General features: G+C 40.6%; 1 protein-coding gene across 1 annotated transcript in view; it reads right to left on the reverse strand.

Moving 5' to 3' along the window:
- Window positions 1-23789, reverse strand: part of NCAPD3 (non-SMC condensin II complex subunit D3) — a 92133-nt gene that overhangs the window by 26495 nt on the left and 41849 nt on the right. Inside the window, exons 16-23 of the mRNA XM_060179886.1 lie at window positions 21384-21575; window positions 20941-21038; window positions 20186-20301; window positions 15647-15754; window positions 10805-10919; window positions 10606-10713; window positions 7989-8227; window positions 6487-6566 (exon numbers count right to left, since the gene is read on the reverse strand). Of these exons, the coding sequence (XP_060035869.1) occupies window positions 6487-6566; window positions 7989-8227; window positions 10606-10713; window positions 10805-10919; window positions 15647-15754; window positions 20186-20301; window positions 20941-21038; window positions 21384-21575 (1056 nt within the window). The remainder of the gene's footprint in view (window positions 1-6486; window positions 6567-7988; window positions 8228-10605; window positions 10714-10804; window positions 10920-15646; window positions 15755-20185; window positions 20302-20940; window positions 21039-21383; window positions 21576-23789) is intronic.

Below are 23789 nucleotides of genomic sequence, written 5' to 3' on the forward strand. Positions count from 1 at the left end.
TTTCCTTGGCTACCATCCCAAACCCAGGTACCTTTTTGCCCTCTTTTTCTTCTTTACTTAGAAGTTATTAATGGTAGAGATAAGGAGAGAGAGAGAGAGAGAGAGAGGAGAGAGAACCAGAGCATCAAACTGGCACATATGAAGCTAGAGGTTAAACTCAGTGTTGCATGTTCATAAGCCCAGTGTTCTAGTCACTGTGCCCCTTCTAGGCCACAGACCCCCTTTCTTTCTCTCTCTCTTTTGTTCTTTCTTTCTTCCTCTTAATAATTTAATAATGATCAATAAGACTGTGGAATAAGAGGGATACAATTCTATGCAATTCCCACCACCAGAGTTCCATGTTCCATTCCCTCCACTGGAAGGTTCCCTATTCTTTATCCCTCTGGGAGTATGAACCAAAGATCTTTATGGGGTGCTGAAGCTTCATATATGCCAGTTTGATGCTCTGGTTCTTTCTCATTTTCTCTCTCTCTCTCTCTCTCTCTCTCTCTCTCTCTCTGGACACTGGTGTTGACAGGCTGATCCATACCCCCTGCCTGTTTCTATCTTTCCCTAGTGGGGCAGGGCTCTGGGGAGGTTGGGCTCCTGGCAGGTCCCATTTCTTATCTGGTCCTCCTATTCTCTATTCATCTCTGTACTGTACTATTTCTCTTTTCCACATTTCCTTTTCCTTTCCTTGAATCTTCTGGATGCTCTGTTTTCCTGATCTGAGCCTCTGCCCTGCTATACATCCTCTTCATAGATGAGAGCTGGTTTTCTTTTTTTTTATTGCCCAACAAACACTGTTTCTTTTACAGTCTTCAAGGGGAAACTACTCTCAAATTCCATTCTTCTTCTAGCGTTTGCCATTATTACAAGGACCACACTCTTCTTATAGTTTCATGTATTCAATTCAGTTACTAAATGTTTACTGGATATCTGTTTGGTTTTGAGCTCTTTCAGGTGATCAGAGGAAAACAGTAAAGAAAACAAAAATCCCCTTTTATTCAAAAAGTCAGAGATGTCATACATTATATAATACAAAATAGGTTACCAAGCTGAATAAAAAGATTATTAGAAGAGGGAATAAGGAAGGGGACAGGGAGGAGTGGCCATAGGTTAAAACAAACAAAAGAAGGGGTTGGTGGTGGCAAACCTGTTTAAGTGCACAAATTTCCAAGCACAAAGACCCATGTTTGAGCCACCAGTCCCCACGGGGACTGCAGGAGGAAAGCTTCATGAATGATGAAGCAAGGCTGCAGCTGTCTCTGTGTCTCTTTCCCTCTCTACCTCCCCCTTCTCTTTCAATTTCTAGCTATCTCTACCCAATAAAGAAAGATAATTTTAAAAAGCAATAAAACAAACAAAAAACAGTTTTCAGCTCCTACCACATGTTTTCTCTCTCTAAACAATGTTGGCTCAGAGCAGTGTAGCCCAGGTGATGATCAAAAGATAAAAGAATAATTGAGAATAGGGCGAACAAGGCTCCTGCCAGCTGAATGGTTTGCCCTTTATAGATTGGTGACCACTTTCTAGTTTTTGCAGTTCTAATCTTAACTTCACTTCTGGTCTGAACTACTGTGTCTCCCTAGTACCCCGAATTCCTATGTTGGAAATCTAGGTCCCCAGAAAAAATATTAGAAGGTGGGGTCTTTGGGAGTTCTCATGAATGGACTAGTGTTCTTAAAAAAGCTACAGAAAACTCCTTGCCCTTACTGTCACATGAAGATCCAGTGGGAATGGCGTACATCAACAAATACAAAATAACATGTACTGGTAAGGTTGTAGGGAAAAAAGGGACTCTGCTGGTGAGAGTGAAAACTGGCACAGTCCCTTTGGAAGACTGTCAGGAGACCTAGCAATTCCACTCTTAGGCATTTGTCCAGTGGACACATGTACCCCTATGTTCATAGCTGCAGTATTCACAATAGCCAGAGTGGAAGCAGCCTAAATGCCCATCCACAAATGACTGGCTAATGAAGTTGTGGGATATATATTCCATAGAATACTACTCTGCAATCAAAAAAGATGATATTATGATCTTTGGGACAAAATGGATGGCATTGGAGGTGATTATGCTTAATGAAATAAGTAAAGAGATGAAGGACAACTACCAGATGGTTTTGCTCATATGTGGAATCCAGAGAATATATATGAATTTATGAATATATATGAACCTAGAGAATATACATGAATTTGAAAAAAAATTCTTTTAAGCAGAAGCAAACAAATTGTTCCTAAGACTTTGTGAGGACTATGGTGGGTATCGTTGGGAGGTGGAAGGGTAAGGACACAGAACTTTGGTGGTAGGTGCAGTCTTACAATCTTGTAACCCACTATTAATTACAAATACAAAAATTTTTAATGCAGTGGGAAGTCAGCTATCTAAAAGAGACCAACACCAGGATGCAACCATGACTGCTCCCTGACCTCAGCCTTCCAGCCTCCAAAGTATGAGAAACAAATTCCTGCTGTTTAGAAGTCACCCCCGCCCATGGTAGTTTGCTGTAGCAACTTGAACAAACTGTTAAGACAATCACTAAACTCATCTTCAAAACCCATAGAGATGAGCTCATGTAACCCCTAACTTTCTATTTCCCTGATTTCATTGACTCCAGTGACCCTTGTGTCTAGTCTGTGTTGCCACTCTGCGGTTACATCCAGGACCAAGGCACCTACACTTTCTGCTCAAAAAGAACCCGTTATAACCACATCCACCCAGCCTTCCTTCTTTCTGACCTCCTTATTCTCATTACACTTATTCTATAAATTCACCCAGCTAATTCTCTTCTCCCCAACCAAATTATCTCTTTTCCACTTTCAATAGGCCTGGCTTCACTTCTTTATTATTGCTACTATTATCAGTGTTATTATTTTGGACAGAGACAGAGAAGTAGAGAGGGAAAGAGGAGATGGGGAAAGGGAAAGGAGAAGAGAGAGAGAGAGAGAGATGGAGAGAGACTGACCAACTGAGACCTTTAGCACTGTTACGCCACTTATGAAGCTTCACCCCTACAGACAGGGACCAGGAACTTGAACTTGAGTTCTTGTGCACTGTTCTTCTTCTAGCGTTTGCCCTTCTTCTGTAGCCAGTCAACAGCGTCAGGTTGAGCCTGATGTAAAGTTTCGAGACCTCCTTTAAATCTGGAGAGGTGGCAGTCGTCGACTATGTGGGTCATAGTCTGTCTGTAGCCGCAGGGGCAGTTCGGGTCGTCTCTGGCTCCCCAGCGATGGAACATAGCAGCACACCAGCCATGGCCTGTTCTATAGCGATTGAGGAGGGCCCAATCATAACGAGCTAGGCCAAAGCCGGGTTGACGCCTGCAGGGGTCTGTGATGAGGTGTTTGTTCTTTACCTCAGCTGACTGCCAACTCTGTTTCCAAGAGACTGGAACAGAGAAGTTCAGTGTAGGCGTAGGGGACCAGATTGGGTGACGAGACGTCAAGCGTTGGACAAGGTGGGCGAAGATATCCGTGTATATTGGCAGGTCCGGTCGAGCGTAGACGTGGGAAATGAACTTAGATGATGCCGCATCCCGACGAATATCTGGCGGGGCGATGTTGCTAAGAACTGGCAGCCATGGAACCGGGGTGGAACGGATGGTTCCAGAAATTATCCTCATGGAGGAATATAATTTGGAATCGACCAAGTGGACATGGGGGCTACGAAACCATACTGGGGCACAGTAATGTGCACTGTAATGTGTGATCAACTAGGTGTACCACACTATCCATCTAGCCCTCTAGTCTCTTCTTCTTTTCCCTTTTTTCCTTTCTTTCCCTCCCCTCCCCCCCCTCTTCTCTTCTCTCTTCTCTTCCCTTCCCTTCCCTTCCCTTCCCTTCCCTTCCCTTCCCTTCCCTTCCCTTCCCTTCCCTTCCCTTCCCTTCCCTTCCCTTCCCTTCCCTTCCCTTCCCTTCTCTTCTCTTCTCTTCTTCTATGATTCATCCTGAACCTTGCTGAACTCTACCTTGCTGTCTTGTAGCATCATTTGCCAAGTTAAACTAAAACAATCCTCTTGTTACTTGGCTATCTTCCTATGACTATACTACAAGGCCACCACCTAGTGGCCAGAGGGGAAAATACAGTTTTATAGCTCCCTAATTTGGGGTTTAATGGGACCAATTAAAAATATGATTCTTTAAGAAAATCTACCTGAATGCAAAGCAAATTTAATAGTCTCTTTTTACTCTTAAAGAGACTATCAGCAGACATACACATAGAAAAAATAATGATGTATTTAATATAAGTGTGACATTTGGTCTAAAAATAGGAGGCAGACCAATTTAAACTATAACTTGCAGAGATGGCTTTTCAAAACTGAAAATTATGGTCCACATTAAACTTTGCATGGCATAAGAAAATTCCAAATGTAGAGAGAAGACAGAAAAATTTAAGGTGGGGATGTTAAAATGCTATAAATGGCAGTGGCAATCATACTATAAGTGCAAAGTATTTGTCCTAATTTCTGATTCATGTTCTCACCATCCATATAACAGGTTCATATAAATTGTACATGCTAATTAAGGCTCTTAACATATAGCTGACCAAAGTGGTGGAATCAAGGAAAAGCAGGTTAAATAGCCAATATAACAGCCAAGGCTCATCATCAGAAAACCTCCCATACAATTCTAACTATGCCTAGACCGGGGTCAACCCTGGTATAGAGCAAGCCCTCCCACTGGGTTGCGGTCAGAGGGCACTGCAAAGATGTCTTGATTCCTTCTCTCAAGCATATAAATGAAGAAAAGAAAAAGTAATAAGCCCTAGTTTTTTGCTTCTGGCTCAGACAGTATTAATTAGAATTTACTAATTAACTAACCTTCTGCTAGTTTATTATGCAAAATGTTCCTCCTTGGAAAATTACACCCAAAAGAAGTCCAGTAGAAATTCTTCCATGGAACTCAGAGTAAATCATTGGTGACCATATTTAGAACCAGAGGGGCCCATTATTATAAGCTATTTATAGTTAATGAATTCCATAAAGAACTTTCCCCAACTGTGGTAGCTTTTGCCATGGTATTAAACATTCTATTTTCCAATTGCAGACTTGCTTTAAAAAGAATTATTCACACAACACAATCTAGGTTAGCAAACTGTCAGATCATTTTTCAACCCCTTGAAAATAGATCTTTAAAAAATTAAAAAATAGAAATGAACACGTGGCAGTTATTCCTGTCTCTTCCAATTCTCAAAAGAAACAAACAACAATAATAAAAAAAAAACCCACCCAGTCCAAGGAGTCTTAGTTTGCACACTCTAGTTTACACCATGTGATCTTGTATTAATTCCTAGAATTTCTTCCTTTCAATTTCTGTACTTAGAACAAACTAAACTTTCTTTCACTCTTTCTTTTTGTCTCTCTACATCTATCGGAAAATAAATAAATGAATCTAAATTTAAAAAAGAAAAGGAGTCAGGCGGTAGTGCAGCGGTGAAGCACAGGTGGCGCAAAGCGCAAGGACTGGCATAAAGATCCCGGTTCAAGACCCCGGCTCCCCACCTGCAGGGGAGTCGCTTCACAGGTGGTGAAGCAGGTCTGCAGGTGTCTGTCTTTCCTCCTCTGTCTTCCCCTCCTCTCTCCATTTCTCTCTGTCCTATCCAACAACAACGACATCAATAATAACAACAAAAATAACTACAACAATAAAACAACAAGGGCAACAAAAGGGAATAAATAAATAAATAAATAAATATTTTTAAAAAAGAAAAGAAAAGGGAGTCGGGCGGTAGTGCAGCAGGTTAAGCGCTGGTGGCGCAAAACACGAGGACCAGCATAAGGATCCCCGTTTGAGCCCCCAGCTCCGCACCTGCAGGGGAGTCGCTTCAAAAGCGGTGAAGCGGGGGTTGGGCGGTGGCGCAGTGGGTTAAGCGCACGTGGCGCAAAGCACAGGGACCGGCGTAAGGATCCCGGTTCGAGCCCCCGGCTCCCCACCTGCAGGGGAGTCGCTTCACGGGCGGTGAAGCAGGTCTGCAGGTGTTTATCTTTCTCTCCCCCATCTCTCTCTGTCTTCCCCTCCTCTCTTCATTTCTCTCTGTCCTATCCAACAACAAAGCAACGTCAACAATGGCAATAATAACCGCAACAAGGCTGCAACCAACTAGGGCAACAAAAAGGGGCAGTGGATTCATAGTGCAGGCACCAAGCCCAGCAATAACACTGGAGGGAAGAAAAAAAAAAAAGCAGTGAAGCAGTTCTGCGGGTATCTATCTTTCTCTCTGCCTTCCCCTCCTCTCTCCATTTCTCTCTGTCCTACCCAACAACAATGACATCAATAATAATTACTACAACAATAAAACAACAAGAGCAACAAATGGGAATAAGTACATATAAAAAAAAAAAGGGAAAGTTTCTGCTGGGAGTAGTAGAATTGCGCAGGCATGAAACCTGCTCCAGCACACAATTAAATTAAAATAAAGAAATCTAGTGTATAGCAAAGGTGAATTATTCCATTTACTAGTATATACCAGGAAAATCATTCAGATAACTCGAGAAGAAAGTTACTTACCTGGCAATGTCTGGGTGTGAATCTATCAGAGTGCTGACAAATCGAAAGAACAGAGAGCCCTTCCATTTCACAAATTCCTCCTGTACAAAGAGAAACCGGCATGTTGTAGGATAAATTTTAATGTACAAACCATAAATGTATCCAGTCATAACTGTTAACTTTCTTTTGTCACACCTGTCAGCTACTCAGGCAGGCTGTGACATACTGTGGTTCATTAGCACCTGCATCCTAGCTGTCCTCAGAGCACAAGTCACTGGTTAGTCACAAAGAGAAATGAAGGAAAATGGAGGTAGAACAGCAGCAAACATTTGGTGTTTTAGGAAAAAAATTCAGAAAACATACTTTTTTCCTTTTGTTGCCCTTATTGTGGTTATTATTATTATTGTTGTTGTTGTTATTGATGTCATTGTTGGATAGGACAGAGAGAAATGGAGAGAGAAGGGGAGACAAAGATAGACACCTGCAGATCTACTTCACTGCTTGTGAGGTGACCCTGCTGCAGGTGAGGAGCTGGGGGCTCAATCCAGGATCCTTATGCCGGTCCTTGGGCGTCATGTGTGCTTAACCCACCGTGCTACTGCCCTACCGCCCCTCCCCCCAACACATAGTTTTAAAGGGAAAGTGTCACTGGTGTCTTCAGTATGTATAAAGTTTATTTAAAAAGATGAAATTATAGAATATTCCAGAACAGATACAAAACTTAGTCAAATGCCTTCTTTTCTTCTTTTCTTTTTTCCTCCAGGGTTATCACTGGCACTACAAATCCACTGCTCCTGGTGGCCATTTTTCCTTTTTTTTTTTTTCCATTTTATTCGATAGAAATTCAGAAAGGAGTGTGGGGGGGTACAGACACCTGCAGATACCTGCAAACCTGCTTCACTGCTTGTGAAGTATCTCTGATGCAGGTGGGGAGGGGGGCTTGAACCCAGGTTTTTGTGCATGGTACTATGTGCATCACTGCCCAACCTCATCTTCTTTAAAGTTCAAACTTTATTTTCCTCTTACTACTGGTTAAACTTATTCTGTCAGTGTGAATAAAAACCTCTCATGCCCTGGAGAGCTTTAGAGCCCACTAAGTACTTTCACTCACTACATTATCTCATGGGATTCTTCAAGCCACTCTGTGAAATGGTCAGGACAAGGATTACAGTTCTCATTGTATATGAGAAACACTGACTGGTTCAAAGTCAAGGAGAATGACAGAACTGGAACTAGAATTACTCATCTACTAAGTGTTTTTCTGTGCATACTACTAATTCGCAAACATGACACTTCACACCACTTGACAAGGTATCAGAATAAGCATCCAAAATGATTATTAGGAACTAATATTCTGGCTAAGAGGCTGTACATTAGAAGAGTGATTATTTTTAACCCAAAATGAGGCTACTTATTTGTGGGCTCTACTATGAAGCAACATGCTTCTGATGCTACTTAAATATTCCCATACAGAAAAAGCAAAGGGAGAGAGGGATAAGGGCATGCCTAGTACTCATAGGTACCTGTAAGAGATTGGTAAGCAGTATCAGTGTTTGCTTTCGGATGAAAGGATCTGAATCCTTCAGACACATGGAGATGTTGGGGATGTACTTGTCCACCATAGCAGTGTAGCGAATACAAAGGTCACACAGCACGACGATAACATTGTTGCGCACAGCCACGTCTTCACACACCTCCAGTTCTCGCACCAGGGCTGGGATGCTCTTCTTCGCCAGATCCTCATGCTGTAAGCACAGCTTACCTGTCACAGAAAAAAGTATAATGCCTTGACTCTTCTAAGCCTATATTTCCTCCAGATGTACCTTGCTGTGTTTTTTAATATTTATTTATTTTCCCTTTCATTGCCCTTGTTGTTTTTATTGTTATTGTAGTTATTATTGTCATTGTTGTTGGACAGGACAGAGAGAAATGGAGAGAGGAGGGGAAGACAGAGAAGGGGAGAGAAAAATAGACACCTGCAGATCTGCTTCACTGCTTATGAATGACTCCCCTGCAGGTGGGGAGCCAGGGGCTCAAACCGGGATGTTTCTGCTGGTCCTTGTGTTTTGTGCCACCTGCTCTTAACCCCCTCCACTACCGCCCGACTCCCTCTGTGTTTTTTATTTAAAGTGTAAACATCCCATCAATAATCACGAACAAAAAAGTCAATGGCATTCAGACCCATACAAAACAGTTCAAATGTCTTAAGGAAAAATGCCTCCACTGCCCCACACCCTGGGTTTCAAGAGATATATACTGACTGGATGTTCCTTCACAGAGTAAAATTATCTATTACTACTTTATTACTACTACTACTACTACATTGTCAGCAACACTGCAGGTTGACTTTTGTAGCTAGAAACAGAGATAGAGATGGAGACAAAGATAGAGACACCATAAGATCAAAGCTTCCTCCGACACAGTTGAGACGAGGCTCAAACCTGGCTTGTGCATGGCAAAGCAGGCACACTTTCCTAGTGAGCTATTCTGCCAGTCCAAATTATATTCCTTTTAAACACTTGAATATGGGTTATTAAATATTTGGAAAATGAGCAATAGGATCTAATTGATAATATATTTTTCTATTGATAGTTAACAGAAGCTAAAAAGTTTACTGAACTTAAAATCTGAGTTAAGCAAATAAATCATTTAATGCCCATCTCATTGATTTCATTCATTTTTTGTTGTTAGCAGGGCCTCCCTGTTAACAGTAGCAGTTGTTAATCAAGCAGGTTGATTTTTTTTCAGGTAGTAAGAAATGAAGACAGAGAAAGAAAGAGGCAGGTGGGAGGGGGCAGGGTCACTATAGCACGAAAGCTTCCTTCAATGTTGTGGGGAACTGGACTTAAACCTGGGACAAGCACACAGTACAGCAGGTACACTATCTAGGTGAGCTATTTTGCCAACCCAATTTTATTTATTTTTAACTTTATATTTTGTGCTGGGGATAAAACACAGGATTTCAAACCACTCTATCACTAAGTTACATCTGGGGCCTTGTTAATTTAGTTTCTTGCTCATAGTTAGGAACAGGAAAGCTGATGATAAGTTCTATTTGTGGGCTGGAGAGATGGCATAACAGTTAAGTTATGCAAAAAGACTTGCATGCCTGAGGTTCCAATGTCCCAGATTCAATCCAAAGCACCACCATGATAAGCCATGGCTGAACAGTGCTCTGGTTATAAAAAATTTAAAAAAATTTTTTTTTCTATTTATTTTCTGACTTTTGTTGCTCTTGTTTAAATATATATATATATATATATATATATATATATATTTTTTTTTTTTTTTTAAGTACATTTTTTTTTCCTATGGTCTGGGCTATTTTTTTTTTTTTTGCTCTTATTTGTAATCAATTTCAGAAAACTAAACATTACTATAAAATCATGTATAATTCTTAGCCAACAGTGAATGAAATATGCAATTACACTAAAGAAAAAAATTCAAATTATAGCACAAAGGTTAATGTTTTCAAGATTAACAATTCCAATTCATTAGTAAACATTTAAAAATAAATAGCTAAATTCAATAACTCATCACTCAGAAAGTGCTAAATAAATCATATCCTTTATAAACCAAAGTGAAAACCTATTTTTTCATTCTCTGGATTGAATGCAGTCCCTAATATACAGTTGATAAACAGATTTCATAGTACTGTGTCACAGATATATAGGCACATGAAGAATTGTCATAATTATAATAAATTAACATAAAAACAAGAAGCAGGGACTGCCTTATATATGATAGCTCAGGGCTCTCATTGTTAGCATTCTGCTCTGCCTGCAGAGTGGATTCTCCCATCAGTGACTTAAGACCCATAGAGCTTGGGTGCTGGTGTACCCAGTTGAGTATGTACATTACAATGCACAAGGGCCTAGGTTCATGCTCCAGATCCCCACTTGCAGGGGGGAAGAAGTTTCATGAGTGAAGCAGTATTGCAGGTCTCTTTTTCTCTTCCTATCTCCCCCTCCCTGTTCAATTTCTCTGACTCTATTAAATAAATAAATAAATAAATAAATAAATAAATACAGGATCCAACGTGAAAATAAGTTTAGCAGCATATAACACACTACTGTGTCCTGCTAAGTGAGACCAAAAGCTACACATGAAACCACACTTTCCCATGTTATCCTTACTCACCCAATGTAATGATGGCATGTGCTCTAATCACAGAGGGCATGGCAGAACCTGTGAGCTGGAAGGGGGGCTGAGAGGCTGGGCCTTCATTGCTACCTTGTGAGGCGATTACTATGAGGGAGAGAAAAGGGTTTATTTATAGTATTCAAGGCTAACTTGGCTTTAAGACAGCACATTCAGAGGGTTATTTCAAGTGTCTTACAATGATCTGCATTGATAGAAGAAGCTAGAATGGACTGAATCAGAAGGAAGGCTCGCTTCTCCACTCTGGCAGGACAGAGTTGGGCTATATCTCCTAAGGTAAAAATGTACTTCACCTACAAAGAGAAATAGTTTTGCAGTAAAAGTAAGGCAAAAGAAAACTTAACTCTAACTAAAGAATAGTCCATATAGTCCATTTTTGTTCCCCAATCTATGAGTCATTTTCATAAACACACATAGCTACTACTTAAAATCCAAAACTCAGGGGACTGTATAATTTTATTATCTAGATATTTCAGCAGGTAAAAGGAGATTCTCTTTTTTTTATTTTTATTTTTTTATTTAAAAAAGGAGACATTAACAAAACCATAGGATAAGAGGGGTACAACTCCACATAATTCCCACCACCAGATCTTCATATCCCATCCCCTCCTCTGATAGCTTTCCTATTCTTTATCCCTCTGGGAGTATGGACCCAAGGTCATTATGGGGTGCAGAAGGTGGAAGGTCTGGTTTCTGTAATTGCTGCCCTGCTGAACATGGGTGTTGACAGGTCGATCCATACTCCCAGCCTGCCTCTCTCTTTCCCTAGTAGTGTGGGGCTCTGGGGAATCTGAGCTCCAGGACACAGTGGTGGGGTTGTCTGTCCAGGGAAGTCTGGTCAGCATCATGCTAGCTGGAACCTGGTGGCTAAAAAGAGAGTTAACATACAAAGCCAAACAAATTGTTGAACATGGACCTAAAGGCTGGAATAGTGCAGATGAAGTATTGGGGGGGGGGGGTCCTCCATTATGTAGATAGCTAGTAGGCATATTTTAGTTATATTTCGAAGAGCCTGTGGCTATACTTTTTTTTTGTTTTCCTCTGAGCCTGAAATCTGATATGCAGGTGGATCCAAGTTATTGTCTGGGGAGGTGATATCATGGGTGGAAAAGGGACAGAAAGCTGGATCAGGGAAGAGAGTAGCTTCCTAATATGGGAAAGGGGTATAAATATTGTTGATTGTAAACCCATCGATTTGATTTGGTCTGATCTGGGGCCCATATTCAGCTTAGGAGCCTATGTGACCTCTGTAGATCTGAGCTCACATTCTGTGGTCATGAGTAGAAACATTCCAAGCTGCCCCAATATCAGGATCCATCTTCCTCAGGTGTAGCACAGAATATGTTGTCCATCCTCCCTTCAGAGGTTGGAACATTCTCTACCATTATTGATCCAGGTTGAGGGCAAGTTCCTATGGGGGCCCACAAAGGGGCCTATTTTGTTGTTCCTGATAGAGAGGACCAGAAACAATGGAGAGAGGGATTTATTTGAGGTCTAGGCCCATCAAGTCTGTTTGGGAGACTCAGGACTCCCCATTAGGGCTCCAGCTGATTGGGTGGCCTGATAAGTGACTAATGAGTCATCGTTAAAGTATGCCAGTCTCTTGTCCTTATTCAGCTTTTGCAGTCCTTGCTTTGATGAGGTTAGCTTTGGAGTGAGTGAGAGAACTATAATAGGAAGTAGGTGAGGAGGGCATCTAAATCTAATCAGATACTATTTCATTAGGAACTTTATACTGACTCACTGCAGACTATTGTGTACTTTTGTTTTCAGGTATATATTTTGCCCTAGTTTATGAATACGTGTAAATATATGCTCTATCTCATGAGACCTGGTCTATATCTAGGTTGTGAAGCTTTCCCTCTGTATGGTCTTCACATGTGGTGTCCAGGGGCTCAATCCTGAGTTTCATACATGATAAAGGGTGCTTTCTACAAGGTGAATCATCTTCTAGCCTCTTCTACGTTAAAATATCCTTTTCAGAAGCCTGGGAATTATCTCAGAAGGTAGAGGTCATGCTTTCTACATGTGAGGTCCTGGGTTCATTCCTGGCATGGCAAGTGCACCAAAAGCAGAGACAAGTGAAGCTTTGTATACAGTGGAGTAGTATTTTAATGTCTTCCCCTTTCTCTGAAACTACAGAATAAAATCCAGGCCAGGGTGGTCATTCAGCAGCACTGAATGTGCACAAGACCAAGGATTCATTTCCTAGTGCTGCATTAAAAAAATAATAATATTAATTACCATATGTGCAACCAAGGTTTAAGCTCAGCTCCCATCACATAAAGAAAGCTTTGGTGTTATAGTTTCTTTCATTGTCTCTGTCTCTATCTTTTAAAAAGTCTTATTTTTAAGTGTATGTGTATTCAAATATTCTTAAGCATACTAATTATTTTTGTATTATAAAGTACTAGGTTATATTTGTAGAAATAAACAAAACACACTGGCAAAACTTCAGATATATTTTTATGGAAAGGTAGATTTTGATGTCATATTTAATAAATGGGCAAAAAAATCTTAAGATGTAAAAGCTCACTGTCCACAAAGAAACACTTTTCTTAGTGACCCAGTGTCTTAGCTAAACAACTTAGGTAAACAAGACTTTCTAGAAACACTGAACCAGTCATTCTACTCCATGGCCCTCTGAGTTGGATGTACAGATTCTGATGACTAAAGGTATTTTTACTGCAGAACCACGTGTGTTATGCACATATCTTTTAACAAATCTACGTATGCTGTATGCTCTTTGATCACTGCAGTCTAAGTGCCAGGTGGCACTGCTTTGACAGGTACTAGGATATTCTACTCTTTTTTAAATGGATATAAAGATGGGCTATCCTAAGTTAAATGGTGGGCTAGGATAGGTGGGCTAGGGATATCAAAAAGCTTCTCCTTGCTTTCCTTACCAGACAATTACCACAATATATTTTGTTGAATAGGAAAACTGGCCCCATATTTACTAGTTCACAGGGATCTCATGCACTAACACAACTTCTAAAGCAGGGATGCAAAATCATATAATCTGTTGTTCCAATAATGTCTGTCTTTTCAGCTTTCTCTCTCTCTCTCTCTCTCTCTTCAGTCTTCTCTCTCTCTCCTTTTCATTTTCAGCTTTCAAATACAGTTAGACCATAACAAGGCTAGCATGTACTATGTGTGTCCAGGTACACATGGATTCATGGGCTCCACATTCAGATTCAACTAAACTCAGATGTCCATTGACTGGATCCCAGGGTATAGAACCAGTAGAGATGGAAGGCCCACTGTAAGGGATAAGTGTATTTCTGACTAGGGGTAGGGTAGGGGTTAGCTCCTCTTACTCTACTGTAAAAGGATAACTGTGTCATATTTTATTTTATTTTTTGCCTCCAGGGTTACCACTGGGGCTTGGTACTGACACTATGAATCTACTGCTCCTGATGACCTTTTTTTTCACATTTTATTAGATAGGACACATAGAAATTGAGAGAGATGGGGGAAAATAGGGAGAGAGGAAGACACCGGCAGACCTGCTTTACTGCTTTTGAAGTTCCTCCCCTGTAGGTGGGTAGCCAGAGGCTCAAACCCCAACCCTTGCATGAGTCCTTGGGCTTAGTACTATGTGAGCTTAACCAGGTACACCACCACCCAGCCCTACTGTATCACCTTTTATTTCAGAACAGTTTAGCACTATCCTGTAATTCTACAGCTTTATAGTAAACAGTTCAGTAGACATATTATCATAAAAAAACTACAAATAAGCCAAAAGAGTAAAGTATATACTTCCAGCACTATTTTCTCAGCTTATTATTTCTAAGTTTGGCTCTACCAATTGTTTTTTTCAGTACTGGGTCAGGTATCTCATAGAATCTAATTGGATGAAATGTATGACATCAAGTTCTAACCCCATGAACTACCCTCCTCCATAATATGCATGTGAGGGAAAAATGAATAGATTAACAGTAAAAAAAATTTCTAAAAGAAGTGCTTTAAGAGGCAGCATATTATACCAGACTAGTAAACTGAGCCTCAGTGAGCTCAGAAGAGCAGGAACAAGGATGCATGCCATGTCTCCAGAGATCCCCACGTGGTACAAGCACCCTGAATCAGAGGCAGGAGGAGCACAGAGTGTTCATGGAGGAGTAGCTGCAGGAGCTCGGGAGGTACTTTGAGCAGAACCAGTAACAAAGGACCCAGGAGCAGCAGGCCCTAGGGGAGAATACCATGAGGCCACCAGGTTCCAGATGCTACCATGATGCCAACCTGACTTTAGGCAGACGATCCCACCAATGTAACCTGAAGCCCGATTCCCCAGAGCCACACCCCACTAGGGGAAGAGAGACAGGCTGGGAGTATGGATCGACCTGCCAACACCCATGTTTGATGGAGAAGCGATTACAGAAGCCAGACCTACCACCTTCTGCACCCCATAATGAACCTGGTCCATACTACCAGAGGGATAAAGAACAGGAAAGCTATTAGGGGAGGGGATGGGATATGGAGTTCTGGTGGTGGCAACTGTGTGGAATTGTACCCCTCTTATCCTATAGTCTTGTCAGTGTTTCCATTTTATAAATAATATTTTTTTAAAAAAGAAGTGCTTTAGACTAAGAATTTTTAATTTTTTTAAATTATCTTTACTATATAGAGACAGAGAAAAATCAAGAGGGATGGGGAAGATAAGAGAGAAAGAGACAGACACCTGCATCACTGCTTCACTACTTGCAAAGCTTTCCCCCTGCAGATGGAGACTGGGGGCTTGAACCTGGGTCCTTGTGCCTTGTAACTTGCACTCAACTAGGTGCACCACCACCTGGCCCCTAGGACAATCATTTATCAACAGTATTAGATATGGGTATTCCAAATCATCTTTAAAACCTTTACCTTCCCCTCCAAATGCACTTACCACTCAAGTCTATTTCCTGTTCCAAATGAGCTCCCCAGTCCAACATTAAATGTTGAATAAAACAACAATAATAAACAGCAACCTCAACTAATATGAAAGGGAGGGAAACAATGGTTGAGAAAAGTAGGTACTTACCAACAAGTCTTCATCCAGGTGGCCAGTTCCATTTTCCTTCAGGACCACGTCAGCAAGGCGGTGTATACACGTTGTGAGGACAGTCCCACACACCTGCTGCAGTAACTCCTATGGCAAGTCAAGGTCACTTAGAGGAACCCACACAGGTACTAGACTACCCATGGTGTGGTTTTCTCAAAAGATATTATAAGATCTTTTTTTATAGAAACCAAAAGTCATGAAAAATCCCAATTACCATGTTTCTGTAATTCTTGTTGTTTTAGCAACCTGGCAATTTTTTAAATTTAATTTTTTTTAATTTATTTATTCCCTTTTGTTGCCCTTGTTGTTTTATTGTTATTGTTATTATTGATGTCGTCATTGTTGGATAGACAGAAATGGAGAAAGCAAAGGAAGAGAGGAGGAGAGAAAGACACCTGCAGACCTGTTTCACTGCTTGTGAAGAGACTCCCCTGCAAGTAGGGAGCTGGGGGCTTGAACTGGGATCCTTACACCGGTCCTTGTGCTTCCCACTACCTGCACTTAACCCGCTGTGCTACCGCCCAACTCCCGCAACCCAGCAATTTATAAGCAACAGTGTATATGAAGATTATGTATCTTTTTTCTACATTTGCCTTAAAAGAGCAAAAGTTTTGCTTCAGTTGGACAAAACTTGTCCCTTTGCAATTTCCATCTCTGGCCTAGGCTAATCCTTCGTCAGCTAAAATAAATTCAAATTCTTATTTCAATTTGAAAGTCTATATCTGCATTTAACTACGCAGTCTGTTCCACATGTTTCTTATCTTATCCACCCAAATAGCCCAAGTGCTTCAGTTGGTCCTTATACAACCTGCTTTGTAATTCCCTCATTTAATTGCACTCCTAGAGAAACTCAGTTTAACTGACATTTCTCTGTAACATTGTCACTGAAATAGTCACAAAATACACAACTTCGACCTAACTAGTATACGAAACAGGACCACCAGCCCTCTCATTTTAGAAACTATTTCTGTTAATACAGCCCAAGATTTCATAGATGTGTTTAATGATAGCCACAAAACACAAGCACAGAGGTAGCAAAAGTGTGCAAAGAGTTTTCATATACTGCTGCTGAGGTATATATTTAGATCATCTATTTTTTTGGGTAGTTTTTCTCAGTAAAATACAAAATATTAATTTATAGAGAAAAGAAAAAAGAGAAGTATGTTAGGGTATGAAAATCTTGGGGTCAGTCATTGGTATACCTAGTAGAACATATACAACAACATATACCAGGATCCAGATTCAAGCCATTGGTCCCCACCTGCAGGGGGAAGCTTCATGAGTAGTGGAACAGTGCCTCTCTTCTTTTCTACCTCTGACTCTCTCTTTTACCCCTTCCCCTCTTCCTCCCTCACATTCTATGAAATAAAAGGAAAAAAATATGGCCACTAGGAGCAGTGGAGTTGTCATGCAAGCAATTAACACAAACAGTAGCGTTGGTGGCAGAGAGAGAGAGAGAGAGAGAAGAAAACTAAGATTATGAAAAATCGCAGGGCTTTAGTCAACTGTTGAACCAAGATAGACAGTCTTAGCAGAAGTAAAACGTTGGAAAACTAAGATTATGAAAAATCGCAGGGCTTTAGTCAACTGTTGAACCAAGATAGACAGTCTTAGCAGAAGTAAAACGTTGGGCTTTCTTCTAGCATATTAGTACATAGACCTCTCTTTTAGGTCTCAGTTTCTAAATTTCAAGACAGTTCTTTGTTGTATTCACTGACTTTAACAATGACTTAACAGATTGTTCTAGTGACTATATGATTGTGGACCATAAGCAGGTAGCCAATGATTTGGTATGTTAAAATAATTATGATTGGGGGGGTGAGGGCGGAGCCAAGATGGCGACTTAGAGACAATACCTGGCGTGAGCTTTACAAGGAGGCTGCTTTAAACCTGGGAAGTTTGGCCACCGGGTTTCAGATGCTAGCATGATGCCAACCTGACTTCCCTGGGCAGACGACCCCACCAGTGTGTCCTGAAGCCCCAATTCCCCAGAGCCCTGCCCCACTAGAGAGGCAGGCTGGGAGTACAGATTGAGCTGCCAATGCCTGGGTTCAGTGGGGAAGCAATTACAGATGCCAGACCTTCCACCTTCTGCACCCCATAACAACCCTGGGACCATATTCCCAGAGGGATAAAGAATAGAAAAGCTATCAGGGGAGGGGATGGGATATGGAGTTCTGGTGGTGGGAACTGTGTGGAATTGTACCCCTCTTATCCTATGGTCTTGTCAATATTTCCATTTTATAAATAAAATCATATAAATAAAAAAAAGTTATGATTGGTCTAATTGCCCAAAGATCATTTTTCCAGCACTGGGAAGAGACTGGATATATATTCCAGCAATAGTTCAGAAATAATCAATCATTGTTAATAATTCTTAATACTAGCAAGTCAATCGTTATTAATTAAACAATACTGCTATAATTGTACAGTGATACTTATAAAAATATATACTTCTGGGGAGCCGAGAGATAGCTCAACTGTAGAGCTTTATCATTCATAAGGAACCCCATCACCACATGGGAGCACCATACAAAGGGGAAGCTTTGTAAAATACACAGTAGAGCAGTACTGAAGTTATCTCCCCTTCTCCCCACCCACCCCATACAAATACTAAGTAGTAGGAAAAGAAGAAAAAAAAAAATCCAGAGTATGAAACCCCACTGAAAAGTCTAGAGGGAAAAAAGTGTGTGTGTGTGTGTGTGTGTGTGTGTGTGTGTGATTAGCAAAATTTCCTTATGGAAATGACACAGGAAGAATTACCTGCAAAAATTACCAGTCATAGGAATATACCTAAAATAGACTTCCTACCTATCAGCCCTAAAATCCCTACTCCCATCTGCCCTATTCCTACTTTATGGTTCCTGTTCATTAAACATTTTGTCCTGCTTTCTATTTTACTGCATTTCAGCCACCAAGTTGCAACTGCTACTATGATTCATCCTGAACTCCCTAGGCAGACTACTTCACCAATATGCCCTGGAACCTCACTTCTCCAAACCTCTATCCCACTAGGGAAAGATAAAAACAGGCTGGGAATATGATCAACCTGGCAATGCCCATGTCCAGTGAGAAGCAATCACAGAAGCCAGAATTCTCACCTTTCGCATCCCAAAAAGAACTTTGGTCTATACTTCCAGAGGGGGGAGAAATGATAGGGGAAAGATGACCAAAAGGCTCTGAACCCCAATTCTACCATACCTGAAGCAGGGGTGGGGGGGAAGGGAGGACACTCAGAAGCAGTAGGTATGACTTGGAAAGGAAGAGAAGGCAGAGCAAAAGAAAAATGGGCAAACATACAGATAGTTATAACAGTCAAACCATTTCAGTGATCTTGGGAGAACTAACTAATGCAGTTTCAAATGGACGGAATGGGGATAAAGACTCAGGTAGAGGGAAAGGTATAGAATTATACCCTTGTTATCTTACAATTTTGTTAATAAATATTAAATCACTAATTGAAAATTTTTTTAAAAAAGGGGGCCAGACGGTGGTGTACCTGGTTAAGCACACACATTACAATGTGCAAGGTCCTAGGTTCAAGACCCTGGTCCCCACCTGCAAGGGGAAAGCTTCACAAGTGGTGAAGCAGGGCTGCAGGTGTCTCTCTCCCTCTCCATCACACCCCTCCCCCGCCTGCTCCTCTCACTATATCTCTGTCTCTGTCCAACAATGAATAAAATAAATAAAAACATTTAAACATCAGTTTTTAAAGAATATAGTCCTACAGGACTGGCATTTTCCAGAATTGTGACTTATCAAATGGTCAGAATTCATTTGGTCTGAAGGGAACCCTTTGAACTAGGTAGAAAACTGCCTACTCAGCATCACTGGAATGAGGGTGGAAGTGAAGGAGGCTATACATATCTCTCACAAGTACCTATGTAACAACTTATTTAAAAGATAACCCTGTAACTGGGGGTGGGGGGAATGGGCAGTAGCGCAGTAGGTTTAAGCGCACACAGTACGAAGTGCAAGGACTCACACGAGGATCCCAGTCTGAGCCCCTGGCTCCCCACCTGTAGGGGAAGGTCACTTAACAAGCAGTGAAGCAGGTCTTCAGGTGTCTATCTTTCTTTTCCCCTCTCTAACTTCCCCCTCCCTCTCAATTTATTCTGTCCTGTCCTATAAGAGTATGGAAAAAATGCCTCCGGGGCAGTGGACTTATAGTGCAAGCACTGAGCCCCAGTGATAACCCTGGAGGCAAAAAAAAAAAAAAAAAAGTAGAATTCTCACTGTAAAATATATGCCCCCAAAGCATGCCTACCTAGAAAACAGTTGTACCTAAAGCCGAGGTAGTGACTTCCTTAGGAAATGATATGTCTTTAACTGTGACAGTTTTGGGAAATATTTCCTGCTCATCACAAAGCGTTTCCCCTGCTACCTATATAATAGCAACTGGAGGACTATCCACACCTTTGATAAGTTCTCTTTAAAGAACACTTCTCAAATACCAAAAGAATATTATGTTTAAGTACAAGGAAAAGGCAGACACATCAGGGAGAGTCGGTGGCATACCTGTTCCTCCAGAGGTGTCTCTGCAGAGGCTTTACAGAGTCTTTGCAAGGTATCAACAGCAGAGCTGATCAACTCTAGAGACCAGTGGAATCCACCCAGCTTACACTTGACAACGTCTAAACAAGGAAATGAAAGCACTTTAGGTTTATATGCTTAAAATACATATACATAAGACAGGAGAGGCAATACTTTTTTTGTTATTGCCACCAAGGTAAGTGTTCGAACTCAGTCCCAGCACTATGAATCCATTGCTCTCTGTGGCCATTTTTCCCTTCATTTTTATTTATTATTATTATTTATTATTTTTTTTTTGATACAACAGAAATTTGAGAAGGGAGGGGAAAACAGAGAAGTTAAGTGCCCCCCTGCAAGTGGGAAGTGTGCACTAAACCAGGTTCACCACTGCTCAGGTCCCAAGGCAATACTTTCTAAAGAAGGATTCTTGGGCTGGGTGGTGGTGCACGTGGTTAAGCACACATATCACCATGTGCGAGGACCCAGTTTCTAGCCTCCGCTCTACACCAGCAGGGGAACATTTCACAAGCAATGAAGGAGATGTGTGGGTTTCAATATTTCTCTCTCCCCTTACCGTCTCAATTTTTCTGTCCTGTCAAATTAACTGAAAGGAGAAAAAAATGGGGAAAATGGTCCTGGGGAATGCTAAGTCTGTAATGCTGGCACAGAGCCCCAGTAATAAACCTGGTGGCAATGAAAAAAAAAAGAAAAAGAAGGATTCTCTAAATAGACACACTCACCGGTCACTTTATCACGGGTACTCTTAGGAAGATGCTTTGCGATATGCCCAATAACACAGAGGATATAGCCTAAGGTATCTGAATTGGGATTCTTCTGGCTAGGAAAAGGTGGAAGAAATATTAGTGTAGAGCCAAAGTAAACACTGGTATGAACAAATAATTTTCTTCTGGATTCATATTGGAAGAAAGAAGTAGGGCAGGATGGCTTGCGAGGCAAGCTGTAGAAGTATTAAGGCACTTAATGTACTTAGACAAAGGCAAATTGAAAGCTTAAAACTATATATATTTATATACTTTTAACCAGAGCACTGCTTAGCTCTGGCTTATGGTGGTGCTGGGGACTGAACCTGGGGCTTTGGAACCTCAGGTAGGAGAGTCTGTTGCATAACCATCATGCTTTCTGCTCCCGCCCTATTTCAGCTGGAAATTATAAGCATGCAAACCTGATGATCCTCTCCCAGGACTCTATTATTTTGTTATAGTCCAATTTGGGTGACGAGCAAGCGATCTTGGAGAGCAGCATCCAGGCTGGAGCAGAATGTTCCGTGCCAGTGTGAGATATCACATTGTTTATGAAAGTGGATGTGAATTTATCTTTCTTGGACCAGATATGGAAAGCCTTATTTAAATAGTGGCTGGGAAAAAAAGAAAGAAAGATGGGAAAGTAGATTTGTAACTATAAATATACAAAGCCGTTTGGATCAGTCCCTCAATGAGATTATCAACTTGTGTCACTTTGGATTCTTCTGGAGTTTAAAGCATCCATGCAGAGGTTCCTACTGGATACTAAATGAGGTGCCTTTCTAATTCAGATGCTATAGAATAAATCATCTCCCCTCATAAAGTTATCTATGTTTAAAGCAAATAACAACAATTCATACTGTGAGCAAATTTACCCAGAATTGACAAAGTTTTAGTGACAAAAAATGTGGACATTGTCCTTTTTTTTTTTTAACTGAAAAACTAGAGAGAAATGACAACTTAGTTATAATTTAAAGATGGTGAGATTGAGTTAAAATTGTTGTAATCTGCCAATGTTACTCAGAAGAAAATATTTCAAACCCTTTAAAAAGAAAACAGTAATGATTCTGGGTCCATGATCCTGAGGGATAAAAGTAGGAAAGCTTCCAATGGAGGGAATGGGATACAGAACACTGGTGGTGGGAATTATGTGGAACTGTACCCCTCTTATTCTATGGTCTTATTCGATCATTATTGAATCAATAAAAGAAAGAAAACAGGAATACATCTGATGTATTATGTCACTGTTTACCTGTTTATGTCATATATTTTTCTTCTCATAGCACTGAATGAGATCATATGATTCATGGAAAAATATAATATTGAAGACTTAAGAGAAAAATACACTCCTCCTAATTAACTTTTCTTATGGTGCCAAGAACATACACATGAACACACACACACACACATACACACACAAGATTTTCCCACTAAATGAAAGAAAAAAATTCTTCAACCCTGCAGAAAGTAACTATAACAAAATAAACACATCTCATACAATAAACATTAAGTATTACTAGATATTGCTTAATCACACACCTTAACATCAAACTCTCTTTTTGACACTTATTTTCAAAAAACAGAGTAAAATGGTGATATGGGTTAGGGACAGGAAGATAAGGCTAGTGTTTGAGTGTACAAACTGGCAATAAGCCCAAATGATTTAAAATATAATATAAAAAAGATAGAAGCTAAGATTGCACTATAATTATGAAACATGAAAAATAGCTACAAAGAAAATCATTATATTTACACATGTCCAAGTAACATTGTATATTTAAAATTTATAGGAAGTTCTATGTCAATATATTCAATTTAAAAAACACATATCCATGGGCCAGAACACAGTTCATCTGGTAGAGCAGATGCTTTGCCATATACAAGGAACTGAGCTTAGACCCCTAGAAACACCTAATTGTTCAGACTCTAGTCCCATCACCTGGTAGTCAAGCACAAGCCCACTCCTTATACTTCCTAAAATGCAAAAAGTCCTGAGTTATTCATTCATCTCAAATCATCGAAGCCTCTTGCCCCTTTTGCTTTTCAGCCTGAAGTTAGACTTCTTAGCATGTTGTGCTTCACCTCTCCAGTCTTAACCTAGTGCACAACTACATAAACATCACAACTGTACTGAGATACCGAGGCACCTAGCAAGCAAGTATCCAAGGCTTGACACTAGTTTTCCCGTGGGAATGTCCCTTTGCCCTATTCTTAACACTCAAGATTGAATTCAAAGGTCATTTGTTTTATAAAGTCTCTTACTTCATGAACATTTTTGAAGATGTTCTAGCTACTTTCTACTTAGAAGAAAATTTATCATAAGATTCTGTTTCTAACAGTTTGGAGTTCTGTTCTACTATTCTTGCTATTTTTCACTTTTTTTTTTATTGTTGTTTCTCTAATTCAGTGATTCTCCCACATTTTCATGTCAGAGAAGGGATGCATTGGATCGACCTTCTCGTGGTGCATCCCGTGAGTACCCATTCATTGGGGAAACTGACGATCCTTCCTAGCCCACTGAATCCACATGGATCCCAGTCACTTTCAAAGCCAGCAACAAGCAGCTCCTGACAGCTTTCAACCTGACGCTGTTGACTGGATGCGGAAGAAGGGCAAATGCTAGAAGAAGAAGGTCAGAGAATTTTTAAACTCTTAAAAAGCTCTCAAAGAGTTTTTTTTTTTTAAATATTTATTTATTCCCTTTTGTTGTCCTTGTTGTTTGTTGTCGTCGTTCTTGGATAGGACAGAGAGAAATGGAGAGAGCGGGAGAAGGCAGGGGGAGAGAAAGACACCTGCAGACCTGCTTCACCACTTGTGAAGCGAATCCC

This window comes from Erinaceus europaeus, chromosome 20 (genome assembly GCF_950295315.1).
Source record: "Erinaceus europaeus chromosome 20, mEriEur2.1, whole genome shotgun sequence".
Classification (NCBI taxonomy): Eukaryota; Metazoa; Chordata; class Mammalia; order Eulipotyphla; family Erinaceidae; genus Erinaceus; species Erinaceus europaeus.